Raw genomic sequence first — 15337 nt, 5'->3', positions numbered from 1 at the left:
GAACCAATGACTGTTGAACTTACTCTCTGTTATCTTCATTGGTCTGGTGCAGAGGACTTTCAGTAACCGATTCTCAACCCCATCTCCCACTTCAGGGGAGAGGAGGACACCATGAGAATCTGAAAGACAGCGTTATCCTGACCATCTTCATGAAAGAGGACAACCTGATTGCGGTACCCGCAGAGGGGTCTCCCTGCTGTTTGTCATAGGGAAAGGCATCGCCAGGGTCCTCCTTAACTACCTCCTCACAGTGGCTGAAGTGCTAATCCCAAATCACCCTACCCTTCACCTCTTTATACTGACTAGCTCCCCTCTATCTATCTCAGTCCAGATGAAGGGCCTTGACCCAAAATTTCCCTCCCTAGGTACTGCCTGACCCGCTGAGTTCCTCCAGCATCTTTTGTTACAGTATGGATCCTAGCCACCTAAAGGCACCATGGGCATGATAATCACAGCATGTCAACTCCAAGTCCAATGCAGGAAGTAGCATCAACCACTACACATGGTCTTTCTGAACCTTACATAAGCCTTTTATGATATCATTCCAGAGGAACTGTGGGACATCCTTGTCAAATTTGGCTCCCCACAGAAGTTCGTTTTCACCTATGCTTGCCACATTACGACATGCAAGCCTTCAAGCTCAAGTTAAGATTTCTTTATTAGTCGCATATACATCGAAACACACAGTGAAATGCATCTTTTGCGTAGTGTTCTGGGGGCAGCCCGCAAGGGTCACCACGCTTCCGGTGCCAACATAGCATGCCCACAACTTCCTAACCCATACGTCTTTTGGAATGTGGGAGGAAACCGGAGCACCCGGAGGAAACCCACGCAGACACAAGGAGAACGTGCAAACTCCTTACAGACAACGGTCGGAATTGAACCCGGGTCACTGGCGCTGTAAAGCGTTACCCTAACTGCTACGCTACTGTGTTTTCATAGGCAGACACAGGGTATAGATCCCATGAAAATTAGCATTTTGCAGCAGCAGCACAGTACATTACAAACGTGACAAACATAAGTTAACATAAACTTAAGTTAACATAACAAAATTTATCATTGAACAAAGGCTTTATCTTAACCAACCGGTCCTCAACAGGCCCAATCTCAGTACAGATTATTATTGTTTAAGCACTTTAAACCTAGCACCAGGGTCAACTGCCCATCAGATGCAACTACAACTGGAAGGAGTGCTGTCATTCAAGGTGATTGACAGCCACTGACCGCGCCCTCGCCAGCGTTGCCTGACGTCATTGAACTCTCGCGGGAGGTCGGTGTCCGAGACTTGGCGAGGCGGTGCGCGGTGCTGCGGTGAAGGCGACACCGGGGAGCCAGGAGTCAGGAGGCAGGAGCCGGGGGAAGGGGGGAAGAGTCCGTCGGGGGTCGCCGTCAGTCATAACCCCTCGTAAGCGGAGCCCGGGCGTTGGAAATGTGAGTGGGAGTGAAGCCGGGGGGAGGGTTGGCGGGCGAGGACCGCCGCCGTCCGCCATCTCGGGCTGTCGGTGTGGTTGCGCAACTAGGCCCGAGGCTGGCGCCTGGAGTTGGAGCCCGCCCGCTCGGCCGGGTCTGCAACCCGGCGGGAGATCAGTCTCTCCCCCCACCCACCCCCGGGCGGTCTGCACGGGGTGACGCGCAGTGTTGCGATGAGAGCAAAGATAAATCACACGGGTATAAGGGGAGCCGGCGGGCCGGGCAGCTGCAGCGGCCTGTGCTGGGGCTCTGGAGCCGGGCTGCTTGTGGACGCCTGACTCTGTGGCTTTCTCTCCAGCCGCTGAGGAATGAAATGCATCATTAAACATCGATTAATTGTGTAATAAGTGTAACTTGTACTGAAGGCTGGTGTGCTTTTGAATCCTTACAGCATTCCTCTGATGTTTCCAAGAGGAATAAATGCTTTTAAGAAGGTAAAAATGTGGTTACACTGCGCTATTGTCTGCACTGAAAGTATTTTTTATTAATCTCCGTAAGTAGAATGTTTTGAGATTTTCAGGTATTTTGAAATGCATGGGTGCAGAAAGAATTAGTGATTTCATTTGGTTCTGGAAAAGCTTAATAAATACAATCTGTCGTGTAAAATATCCAGAAAGTGCATGTATATATTGTCCCTGTAACTGTCTTGTGTTTTGAAAAAAACTCTTGTATTTCATTTTTGATCTTTTGAAATTGATTCAGAGGATGCTGGTGAGTGTTTGGAACATTCTAATAAATGGAATGATGCAAGCAGGTTGCATTGATTTTTTTATAATAAATGCAAGAACAAAGAGCAGAATGACTTGTTAAGGTGGGAAAGATTTGAGTGGTGCACAAATAATGCCCAAATACCTGTTGGGTCAAATGGATGCCCTTTGTGCTGTATGCTTTTCTACGATTTATTAGTATTGAATTTCCCATGAATATTATCAGTACTATTTATTATTGGATCTCAGTTAATCTTCAGAAATGTTTAAATTTATATATCAAGCAATAGTGATTCTTAATTTGAGACCTGGCAGGTTGATATTTCTTTAACTAAATTGTGTTTTCTAGATGTCAGATGAGCTGGCAAAGCAACTGGCCAGTTACAAGGCACAACTTCAACAAGTAGAAGCTGCTTTATCTACTGATGCAGACAATGAAGACCTCCTTAAATTACAAAAGGATCTGCAGGTTGGTGTTCTATTTTATTTTAATATTTAAAGATAACATTTCCCCACTCACATCAATTTATTAGAGAACGTTTTATTTTTAGAGAAGAAATGTAAAGGGGTTATAATAAAGTGGTTAAAGCTTGATCATAATTAATGAAAACAGGCTGCTATATCAAATCTATTGGGTTTGGTTGCTTTTGTGGAACCAGGATCAAATTGTTTCCGACATATCACTGGAAATCAAGAGCAACAAATAAAAAATAAATCAGATTACCTAATGCAGGACCAATGCTGACACTGCAGGAACTTCATGCCACAAGCAATGGGTGTTTTTGCTTGAAGTTTGGTTTTATTGATCTTCCAGTGTTAGATATAATAGGGAAAGTATGTAGCAGTTGCTAACATTGATTTCAATCATCATTCTATCTGTTTTGACTAAAATATGAACAACTTTTGTCAGCTCAATATTTTTCTGATATACAATTAAAGAAAACCACCTGAAATTAGGAGCATTTCAGTAGTGGAGACAGATGGAACATAAAGTAAAATTCATAAGACCATTTCACTAAAGCCATTCACGTTTATTGCTTTCAGCAGAAAATTTGTTTTCCAACAGGAAAGAAAATTGAACAAAACAAAATCACTGTGTCTGACATAATGTGATAGCTCTTTGGGTCAAAAGCATTAGGTTCTAGTATTTACAATTCATGGTTTGACTACTGTTAGTTAAAGATTAATATATAAAAGTAAATAGGCTTGTGTAATTTGTGTGTGTATTTTGCTGCAAATTTTTTTTACTGCTAATCAGATTTTCAGGCAATTTGAAACTTTTTATGCAGATTCTTTTGATGGTTTGAATTCTAGGACACAGGTACAACACTTACATTGATCATCAGAATGACAGATTCAGTGAGGTTTCAATTGACATTTCAATGAGGTTTGCTTTTAGCATAAGGGGATACCTTTGGTGTAAGCGCTGGGAGTGCGTTGTACATGCAAGGACCTGACAATTTGAACATGCATTTGAGCCTCAATTCCAGAATAGTTCTTCACTTAGCTTGAGGTACAAGCAGTACTGCATATTGTTGTGCAGGTACATGGTGACAATTTAGCTGAAATGATCTGTTAGAATTTGACGGGAGTTTTGAAACCTGAGGCACCTGAAAAATGTTTGGTCTCTCTGCTTTGATGCTGTCACCTAATGCCCTTTTTGGATGAAATCTACTGAAGTTTTTAAGGACCATCATATCAAGCTTAAATCTGGGTCTGAAATTTGTTCCCTTCTGCAGTGTTTCTTAATTGACAGACACTATGTATTGTAATTGCTGTTTTATTTAGAAAGAGATTCTTTCTTGTTCACTAGTAAGAAGTGGAGCTCAGAACTTGATAAAATTGGACAATTTTAAAGTTCTTTTTATATTTCAATATGCGAAGTGGTAATTTCATTCATAGTCATACAGCAAGGAAATGGGCCTTTGGCCCAACTAGTCCATGCCAACCAAAATTCCCTTCTAAGCTAGTCCCATATGTCCATGTTTGGCCCTTATCCCTCTAAACCTTTCCTAACCACATACCTGTCCAAGTTTCTTTTAAATGTTGATAATGTACCTGCCTCAACCACTTCCTCAGGCAGCTCATTATATATACTGACCACCCTCTGGGTGAAAAAGTTGCCTCTCAGGTTCCTATTAAATCTTTCCCCTCTCAGCTTAAACCTATGCCCTCTAGTTCTTGATTCCCAACCCTGGGAAAAAGACTGTGCACATTGACCCTATGTATGCCCCTCATGATTTTATACGCCTCTGTAAGATCATCCCTCATTCTCCTACGCTCCAATGAAAAAAGTACCAACTTGTTCAACCACTTTCCGTAACTCAGTCCCTCAATTCCTTCACATCGTAAAAACAACTTGAAAGCGCCTGTACCAATTTCTTCCATTTTTCACTTAATTATTATCCGAACTTTGACAACATATTGCCTTATTTGCTTTGAGAGGGTGGTAAACTGCCTTTTTAAAGTATGATTTTTAAGTGTCTTGATTGACTACGTGGTACAAACAAAAATCCAGCAACTTCATTTTTATTTATGAATTAAAAAATATCAATTATTCTCAAGCAGCCTTGGTAGGGTTGGAACTTATATTTTTGCAATCTAGTCCAAGTTGCAGGATTACTAAGCCAATAATGTAACTACTGCACAAGAATATCCTGTATTGCAGGAAGTAGATGATACTTGTAAGTTCAGCAGAGATTGAATGATGAGAGGGGAACAGATGGCACATAAAATTGTAAGACACTAATTTACAGTTGGTTCAGGGAATGATTCAACTTGTGTGGAGCCACTCCACTTTTGACTATAAGGAGCAAGTGGATGCAAGATTCCACAAAGTAACACTATCGGAGAAATGTTTTTTTTAAAAAAAGGCTTGTTTTAAGAGGAATAATTCAAGCTGCATTTCTCTGCATTTTATGTGGCTTGTGCAACTGTTTTTGTGCAGAATGTCTACAGAAGCAGTATAGGGATTTCTGTAATAGTTGCCCTGTGCAACAGTTCAGAATTTTTCATACTGTGCAGGAATAAAAACTTCCTTCCCAGTATACTCAACTGCAAATGTACATAGTACAACTCTAAGAATTGTTAAATTAGATCATCAATATGCCAGACCCATTAGCTGGATAAGAACTGAAGTTTTTAAACTTTATTTATTGTTGAGCTTGATATCTAGTATTGCTGTAAGGATTTACTAGTTTCTTTCCTGCTTATCATGCACACCCCATTTCCCTGCGCACCCCCACCCCCAACTGCACACTTTGTTTAAAGTATTTTACAGGAGATATTAATCTATAAGCAAAAGAACAGGCCTATTGCGCTTCGTCAATCCAAGCTACCATGATGTCACGTGCAGGGGAAATCAGACTGTAGTACTTCTATATTTTACATCTTTTTTTCACAGTTGGTACACGCCATGTTTGATTTCAGGTGGAAATGGACTCTTCATCTTGTTCTGAGTAAGTATTAATCCTTGTCAACAGTTGCACATGGATTTAAATAGATGTAATTGTTTAAAATAGTTGAAGGGATTTTATTTCCCACTAAAAAAAATAGGTGTATTCCTGATTTCTAGTCTGCTCCCAAATTCTAAATGAATTGTTCATTTCTTGGGCATACCACAATATACTTGAGTCTGCATGCAATTGGATATATTAATTACCAAACGTACTCTGAGCATCAGTTAGATATTTTGTTTCTGAGATACGTGAGCAGATGGCTGGAACATACAAAGTCCGTGTGACAGTGTTTTGAAAATATATTTACATAGTGATACTTTGGGTAAGGGCCAGCAAAGGTTGATTTACTTAGCTCGGTAAGAAATCTTTGCTATTGTACAAGTGAACAGATTTTGAGCACCACGTAGTTAAGCAAGACACTTAACAAATTCTAGTAGCTGAAGTTAGTTTTATTAGAAAGTGTTGCTTTAAATTTATTGCAGTTTTTAGCACCAGAAGACTTGATACAATGAACAAAGGCATTGTTCTCGTTTGTCATGCATAGCAAGTATCTGATGTGGGAAAGGAGTGGTCACATTAGGGTAAGGAACAAGTTGGTATCTAAACCAAAATCCAACGTTAGAAAGATCTGTGGAGAGAACAGATGTATTTAGTGTGAATATACACAGTTTTGGTTTGTTCTCCGCACAGACGTTATCTGACCTATTAATTGTCTAGCTTTTTCTTAATGTCTGCAGATTTTTCTCTTTTTTTGTACAGCTTCAGAAGCCTAAAGTTCATGTTGTACCTCAATATAGTCTTTTCCCTGCCACAGGGTGGTGCTCTGGAAAAAGTTGAGATACAACATGCAGCCCCTTCTCAAGCTGGGATTGGCCACTGGAAATCCAGAGTGCTAAGGGCATTGACAGGAGTTTGGAGCTGACTAAAGAATAGCAAAGCAGGCTTGAGAGTTTTTGTGGCCTACTTGTCTTTTTTTTAATGAATTTGTGTTCTAAATCATTAATCTCCTGGGTGCATGGGTTAGAAATGGCTTCCAGTTTTGCTAAACTGAGTCCAGCATTTTGCAGAAGCTTTGAAGGGAAGTACATTCCTGTGAATTTGTTTTTGTTTTGATAGAAAATCCTGCCCTTCCATTTCATTGATCTTAGCACTGCTCTATAAGGTATATCATATCATATCATAAGGACCCATATTTTATCCTTGGATTTTGATCTTCCTGCATACCTTCTGCCTTTGAGTTCTTATCCCCAACCTCTGGTTTTCCAAAAGAGATGGAAGGTTAGAATAGCCCTGTCTGGTAATAGAAAACATACCTTGCTTCTGATCTGTTCATTAGATGATAGTATATCTGATAGGGAAATTTTTCTGTCATTTAGGGAAGGGGGAAGTGATGAGTTAACTATCATAGCATTCCCTTTGTTAATTTATTCATGTTTGGATCCTGTAAAACTTTGCTTCCTGCCCTGTTAGTGCCCTGGTCTTAAGGTGGCTTTAAAAACAAATATTACTGCACTTTCCCACCTTAAAGAGATTTTCTTTAAGTGTCCTGTATCCTCCACGAACTCCACCTCCATTTCGCTTTGGAAACTTGCTATTCCAGGTCTCCAACTCACCGGGGAGCTAATACCAGCCATGAGAATAGCCAGCAAGTGGCTCCAGCAGTGATTGGAATACAGGACTGAAGAGATTGGCAATTGGATATCAGCAGTATTCATGCTCAGTACCACCTGGTTCCCTGGTAAGCTTGAACCCAGAAATGGCTGGCTGCTAGGAGCTTGTGGAAGAGGAGCAAGATTTTTTTTGATTCTTTTATCTTTTTGTTTTAAGTGTGTTTCAGATGTGACTTCATTTTGTCCTCTTTGAGGTGACACTTTCAATTGTTTTCTTCCTTTAACTAACTTGGGGCACATGCAGTCTTTAATGGTCATTTTGGAAATTGCCATGAGTTGGGAATCAAAATGCAACAAATTTTTTTTCCTGTAAAGGCCAGTCCAACAAAGTAGGACCAGGAACTTCCCTGTCATCTTTAAGTATAATCAACCTTTTAGTCTTTAAGGTTACAAAAAATGAAGTTGTTTCTCATTACTTGAAATATAGAATCATGGAAGTATACGTCTCAAAAGAAGGCTTTCTGCCCCATCAAATCCATGCTCACCATAAAAAAACAAATAGTCTTATCCTTCTGGCTGTTCGTATCCTTGAAGGTTATGGCATATCAAATTGTCATGGCACATTTAAAATGTGATGAATGTGTTCTGCCCCTGTCAACTTTTGGGTGGAGGAAAGCCTTGGTTTTCTGCCATTCTTTCTGCTGCTTGCCTTAAATCTGTTCTTGTGGTAATCTCTCAGCCAAAGGAAAGGGATTGCCCTATCCTGTAGGTCCCTCATTATTTGATACACCTGAATTAAATTTTCCCATGACCTACTATACTTGAACAAAAGTCTGTATTCGAACAGAAGTCACTCCAACCTATGCAGCTTTCTCGTTCCCTTGCAAAATCTTTCTGAACCCTCTTGAATGCTGTCATTTTCCATAATTACAATTTAATATTTGTTAATATTTAACCTTAGATTTGCAAAACGAAATAAACCAAAGTACAGCTGGTAGTATTGAGCTCAGAGCAAGTGGGTAAATCGGGCAAATATTGGTAATAGGGATCATGATACACTGAAAGACTATTTTGTGATGAGAAATTTTGAAATTAAAGTGAGAACCATAAAGTGGCTTAAAGACTTAAGGTATGCTTGCTCCAATGGCAGCTGGTTTAAAGCTGTGTACTGGTTTTTAGGATGTATGATTATAGGTGGTAAAAGGAGCAACAGATTTTTGACAGCAACAAAAGCATGAGATTGAACAGTCAGCATATGTGGTTTAAGGGTGTGCTAGCTGTAACAGGATAGATGAGGGTATAACTTAGGACTTGTCATTACTCCCTCTTTTCATGTAAACTTCCTAATGCTGCTTCCCATACCATACCCATTGTGTATTATTAACCATCAATCTCATAGCTCCTTTTGTTGCTTTGAATGCCCTGCTGCTGTATGATGCAGGCATCCAGTATTTCTATCCTGGCCTTGCATGCATTTGGCATTCCTCTTCTACATATGATCACCCTCACAAAAGTTTGTTCACCTCTTGGCTCTTTCAAAGGCCTCTTAAGGCTTGCCTTTTGATTTAGTTCAGTGATTATTAACCATAACCATCCTCCCATCACTCATCTGGTATCTGACATTTTAAGACTTGTATGATTTGTGGGAATTTATTACACAGGTGCAAATTATTGGTTGAGAAGTTTATCACCCAGATCTGTGTCTTGGCTCTTTTGTGTGCTATTAATGTGACTAGAGATTGTAATCTTAATGGCATGCTCATTATTTAGATTACTTTCAGATTTCTCATTCTCCAAGCACTGTCTTTAGGTTGATTTTTTTTATCTCTGGTGCAAGTTAGAGACTTGGTATATCTCTTATGGAAATATAGCTCTGTGTGGCAGTCTTCCTGTAAAGGGCTTTGAAACTATAGTGAATTGTCAGATATTCTTTGCATTGAAGAAGCAACAGTCAGATATTGCTACCATTTATGAATGATCTAAATCTTATTAATACTCAATTTTCAAAATGGCTGGTCCTCTGAGTAAAGATAACTATCATCTGGTGTTGCATTGTGAGGAATGTTGTAATTTAAAGTTGCAGGTTGCTCCATATTGCTAGTCGGTTATGCTGGAAATCCAGAGTCGGGAGTTTATTTGGCTTTCATCCAATGGCAATTGATCTGACTTTGGGGTCACACTTTTGCTTTGGTGCTTATGCAAATTGCATCAGAGCTGTGGTATAAATACAGCTTAGGGGAACACCAAAAACATTTGTTGCATTCTTTGGCTGTGAAAGGCTTTATCTTCTGTGAACTTGGAGTCTTTACCCACAAATACAAATAGTAATAATTTTTAATTTTGGTTCAAACAACCCAAGGCACTTTATCAGATGTAATTTGACTCTGAGTCATATGAGAAAGTTTAGGATGGGTGACCAAAAGCTTCACCAAATATTCTGAGCCAAAGTTAGTGAGGGAGTAGGAAAGCAAAGGGCCAACAGCAGTTGAAAGCTGATAATTTGGAATGAGCAAGAGATCAGAATTGGTGGAGTGCAGGGATCAAAGGAGATTACAAGGACAAAGGATGTCATGGGGGTGGGGTGGGGAAGTAGGGGTTAAACTGGAGGAGTTTGGACCCCAGGCTGTGAACTTTAATGGTGTTACTGGAGGTCAGTGATGAAAGTGGTAATGAGTGAGCATGTAGATTAGTACATTAGAAGCATTTTAGGAAGAGCTCATTGGTGGAAACTTTGTACACCAAGAAGGGATTGTAATAGTTGAATCTGATGTTAAAGGTATATCTGATGTTAAGGACTTAATAAAATCAAGAATTAGCAGTAATAATTTAAGGGTGAGAAATGTGCAGTTTTGTAATCACTTTGCATGGGTTCATCTGGCCATTGCTTTAAGAGTATGCTGGTTTCCATCTGGGATAGCTTTCCATCCAGTTCTACAACCATATTAAGGGAGCAGAAAAGAATTTCAGATTGAATTGGGGCTGCCCATTTAGATGATGTGACTGAAAATCAAAAGTAAAAACAGCAGATGCTGGAAATCTGGAATAAAAACAATACTAAAAACAATTCAAAGGTCAGGTAGTATTTGTGGAAAGAGAAATAGTTAATGTTTCAGGTCTGAGACAGGTCATTAGAACTGAGAAAGAGGGAAAACAAGTTAGTTTTCAGTAGCAGTGAAGGTGTGGGAGGGATGAGATCAAGGCAAATATTAGAGATTGTGAATCCTAATATTTGAGACAGGCACAGCGACTTGGATGTAACAAATTTTGAGTTTGGGGGAAAACTGCAGCCAAAGCAGTTTGAAGTTGAATAAGGAGAGCAATTTTGAGACTCAAGTTTAAAGAAAACAGCTAACACATACCATGTGTTGATTTAGAAACTAACTTTTATGCTCAAACGTTGCTTTCCTTTAACCCTCTAATTCCAGTGAGTGGTCATAAAAAGGCATAGGTCAGCATTACTGGCATATAAGTCAAAATTCTTGGTTTTAATCTTAGTATCAAGTGAACAAGGCAGAGTGAACGTAGAACAGAGTTTAAATTATTTGGAGGCAGTAAAATTGGTTTGACCATTTAACCATTTCTTTACTTTTCCTAATTTTAATGAAGCATTGACTAAACTAGCTTGGTGTTGAAATTGTACCAAGCACAAGATGGTTTTCTATTGTACCAAAGGGCAGCACTAAGTCCTATATTTGCTTAAATGTCTTACAGGAAGTTATAGAACTTACCAAGGACTTGCTATCAAATCAGCCTTCTGTTGCCACAGCCAATGCAGACAGCTCAGCAAATTCTGTGTCCAGTCATAAATGGAAGACTGGTGACAAGTGTATGGCCATTTGGAATGAAGATGGACAGTAAGTGTAAAACTCTCTAACAGTACATCAGTAGAACATTAAAAACATGGTAAGAGATTCTTTGAGATTTATTCTGGAATTTGCCACTTAGGTCAATAATATTTTAACATACTAATTGCATTATTTCTGCTTGTACAAGCTTGTCACAAGTATTTATCAGACAAACCTATAGTTTATGCATTATGCCATTACTGATTTTTGTTTTGGGATGCGAGAACCCAAGACTAATACATTTACCAGCAATTAGTGAAATCAGGAAGGTGGTAGTCACTGCTACAAATGTAATTTCTGGCAGCCATGTAAAACTGAACTACACTGTCTCATCCATGGTGTTTAAGTTTAGCACTGAGGTGAGCTTCAGACCATGTATAATCATTAAGATGGCCTATTTCAACCTCCCTGTAGCACCACCTCGTTCTGTAGCTACTTCAGCTCCAATCTTGCTGGAAGCCCCCAAATATCTCTATCCCTTTAAGGAATTTCTGATCAAACTTTTGATCATTTGCTCTAGTGTCTCCTTTTGTGACTTGAAGTCAAATTTTGTTGGTGTTTCTTTAAAGTGTCTTTGGCCATTTTGCCTTTCGAGGTGATGTATAAATAAAACTTTCCTTGTTACGTCTGATGATGATGTGTTGGGTGGGTGTCTCCATTACATTACAGCTGACATTTGCTGATTGTTTCAGATTGATCTCGATGCATTGATCACTTAAAGGCCACTGTAAGATCAGCAGGTCCTCTCAGATTTCTATGTCAATAGCAGCCACCAGTTAGAACGTAGAATAATTGCTTGCTCCTGATTTTTATAATTCGTGAAAAATTGTTGCCTTTAGAGTTACTTGATGACTTTTATAAACATGAAAAGTTTAGTAGACTTTTCAAATTCCCTCTGGAAACTTATAGTTTCATTTATGAACCATTGACCATCCATGTATCCTTATTTGACCTGTTCTGTCAGGCATTTCATTTGCACTACACATTCCATACCCTATATTCTGTTTTTCTCCCAATGAACCTTGAAACATAATTATATTACTAAAGCCACTTGATGTTTAATTATTGAAACCATACCTATAAGAAATAGATTTAGTTTATTGATAGCAAATTGAAAATGTGCACCTCTTGGTTTTTAATAAGTTGTATTTGACTTGTAAAACACAATTGATTAACATCAGTTAATGTTATAGAAATTGATTAAAGCCTTGTAGGGTCTGATTATCAAACCTCTACTCACATGCTTACAGCCCTAACTTCCTTGCAGATTATATGAAGCGGAAATTGAAGAGATTGACCAGGAGAATGGTACGGCTGCCATCACCTTTACTGGATACGGTAATGCCGATGTGCTTCCCTTGGCCAACCTGAAACCTGTTGAAGAAGGAAATGATAGTGAGGAGCTGGGTGGCGACAAACCCAAATCCAAGTGAGTCCTGGCAGTCGGATAAATGTATATGTATTATTTTTAATTGAAGTCTGAAACTTGAGTCTTGTTTTAAGTGCATGGGAAATTCAATACCGAGTTAAACCATTTATTTAGTGGTTTTTGATTTGGACTGTTTACAGGAAAGAAATGGTTGCCCAACAGAGGGAGTACAAGAAGAAGAAAGCTTTGAAAAAGGCCCAGAGAATGAAGGAGCTCGAACAGGAGCGAGAGGAACAAAAAGTAAAATGGCAACAGTTTAACAACAGAGCCTACTCCAAGAACAAAAAGGGACAGGTATGTATGAAGTATTGCTATGCATACTTTTGAATGTCCTGTCCTTTTATGTCAACTTTCCCTTCTCTTTACCCTGGTGAGTTTAAAGGGAGCACAGGAAATAGAGCCAGGCAGCAAACCAGCAGGATTTCCCAACAGGAGAATAATGGATTACAGGAGCTTTGCTGCATGTTGGCTGCCAGTTTAGATTGGGGGTAAATATTTTTATTGGATGTGTGGTGATGGATGAAATAACCCTGAAGAGCTTTTCAAATTTTATTTATTTAGCTACCTTACAAGCTTCTCTGAAACTTGTTACTTTGGGTTGCCGACTTCCTAAGGAGTTTGTCACTTTTTAAACAAAAATACAGAAGATGCTGGAAACACTCAGTAGGTAGGTCAGAGAGTAAATGTGGAAACAGATAAATGTTTCAGGTAGCAGTCCCTTTCTCACAACTGGGAAAGGATGCTCCTTTTTAACTCTGACATTTGATCTTTTTGTTCCAGCAACAAATCAGGTTTCAGATGGCCAAAACTCATAACATTTGCAGTTAACCTCAGCACTCGACGTTATCCTTTAGAGTGCTAGAAGAGAATTTGCTTCCAAATTCACTGAATAGTGTGTTTTTGATAGTAAAGATGTTGCTTAAATGTCAGTAGTAAACTATTGTATTAGTTTCCCCTGTACTCTGGAAATGCAGGTTGGATAAACGTTTTCTCATTCCTTGTGAAACAATTTGCCACTAAATGGTGAATCTACTTGGTATTTACCATATGCCAAATTGTGCACTGGGTTTCTTCCAGTAGTTTGTGACGCATTAATTTGCTGCTCAGTAGTGATGTATTACCACGACAGTACTACAATTTTGGAATATTTGACATCTTTTTTGGTTATAATTTCAGATACTACTTTCAACTGAGTTACATGTTAAATGTTTGCCTTGTTCACTTCCATAACTGTATAGGAAGTAGTGGTTTGTTGCCTTTGAATACTTCTCCCAGGCTTCCAAGATAAATCTAAATGAAATGCTTAATGTTTAGTTTTGATTCATGTATTGGGATGAGAATATAATTGTATGTGTGCATGTATGTTTTTACGTTTGTGTGCCATTTTAGCCTGATATTTACATTTTACTAGACCATAGATAAATATGAAATGGTCAAAATTTAATTATTAGCATTCTAATGGCCAATATGTTTTTAAACCATTTGTAAGCAATGTGTATTAATTTGCTCTTTATAATAAAGGTAAAGAAAAGCATTTTTGCTTCACCGGAAAGCGTGACTGGAAAAGTTGGAGTTGGCACATGTGGCATAGCAGACAGACCAATGACTCAGTACCAAGACACATCCAAGTATAATGTGCGGCATCTTATGCCACAGTAACTAGAACCTGTGTAAAATATTTGCAAGATAACATTTGTTTTTTTTTGTCAATGTTGTATTACATTAGTGCACTTTTAATAGTTTTTGGCAACTTCATTTGGTGTATTGGCATAAAGTTACAGCTGTGTGATGCCAGGTCTATATGAGAAAGTTAATTAATGTGTATAGTTACCATCTATTATTGAGGCAGGTGGAGGATTTGATAACTCAATCTTCCTATTTGAGGAAGAATAATTTTTACAATTTAGCTTTTTTTTGTAAGTATAATTGGGCAATTTTAACAAATAAAAAAAATAATCTAAAATCTGTGTGGTGTTTTCTAATTACTATCATATTGCAGCATCCTATGCTGGTTTTTCACTGTAACCTGAACAGTGTCTTCGTTAAAGGAACAAATAGAGGAAGGTTCATTGGCTCTTTGTACTCCCAAGGGGATACTATCAAAGCAGCAGATGCATGAACAAAATGCCTGAAGACCCCTGAAAACAGGAGCTGCCTTTCTTCAGAAGTATGATTTAATATTGTACATTTTTGACATTTTAAAAAAAAATTGAAGGACCAAAGCCTATTATTGATTAAGTAGTTTGATGTCAATTTTGGCATTTAGAAGGCTGAGGGAGGTGGGATTCTAGTTCCAGGTTTAACTGGCAACTGAATGTAACCTCTTGTTACTCCTGAGGTTTGAGTTGCTCAGTTGCTGATTTTAATGCCCAGAAAATAATTTTGTCTTCAGTCTTTATCTGCATTTGATAATTGAGGGGGGTGCAAAAGAGAGGGTTGATACCTACTTAATTTATCTTTTTGTTGGCACATGTAATTGTTACCCAAAATTGTTACTGAAAAAAAATCTAATAATCAGAGGGGGTTACTTTATCACTGCCAAAAATTAAAATGCCCTTCAAATCACTTGAGTTTGCCATGATACAGAACAAACTTGCTGGAAGATGCTGTTGACCTTGTTGATTTGTTTAGCAAATTTAAATCATGATGCCATTTATAAGTAATGCAAATTTGTTAAGTGAAAGCACCCAAGTAATTAGTAAATTTGTAGTGCATTTAAACACATCTGTTTAGCAAAACATTTCCCATTGATTCTGAAATTCAGTTGCTATAGACACAGTTGTAAATGTTCCATTTTTACAATTGCAATTTTTACTGC

At 38.6% G+C, this 15337-nt stretch overlaps 1 protein-coding gene across 1 annotated transcript; it reads left to right on the top strand.

Moving 5' to 3' along the window:
- Positions 1-1284: 1284 nt before the first annotated feature.
- smndc1 (survival motor neuron domain containing 1) lies at positions 1285-14482 on the top strand. Its single transcript, XM_052027376.1, has 6 exons — positions 1285-1431; positions 2527-2646; positions 10957-11099; positions 12358-12519; positions 12660-12813; positions 14041-14482. The coding sequence occupies exons 2-6, from the start codon at positions 2527-2529 to the stop codon at positions 14176-14178; spliced, it is 717 nt and encodes a 238-aa protein (XP_051883336.1). The 5' UTR covers positions 1285-1431; the 3' UTR covers positions 14179-14482.
- The last annotated feature ends 855 nt before the right edge of the window (positions 14483-15337 follow it).

The sequence above is a fragment of the Pristis pectinata genome, chromosome 12 (genome assembly GCF_009764475.1).
Source record: "Pristis pectinata isolate sPriPec2 chromosome 12, sPriPec2.1.pri, whole genome shotgun sequence".
Taxonomy (NCBI): domain Eukaryota; kingdom Metazoa; phylum Chordata; class Chondrichthyes; order Rhinopristiformes; family Pristidae; genus Pristis; species Pristis pectinata.
This window is presented reverse-complemented; position numbering and strand designations above follow the sequence as displayed.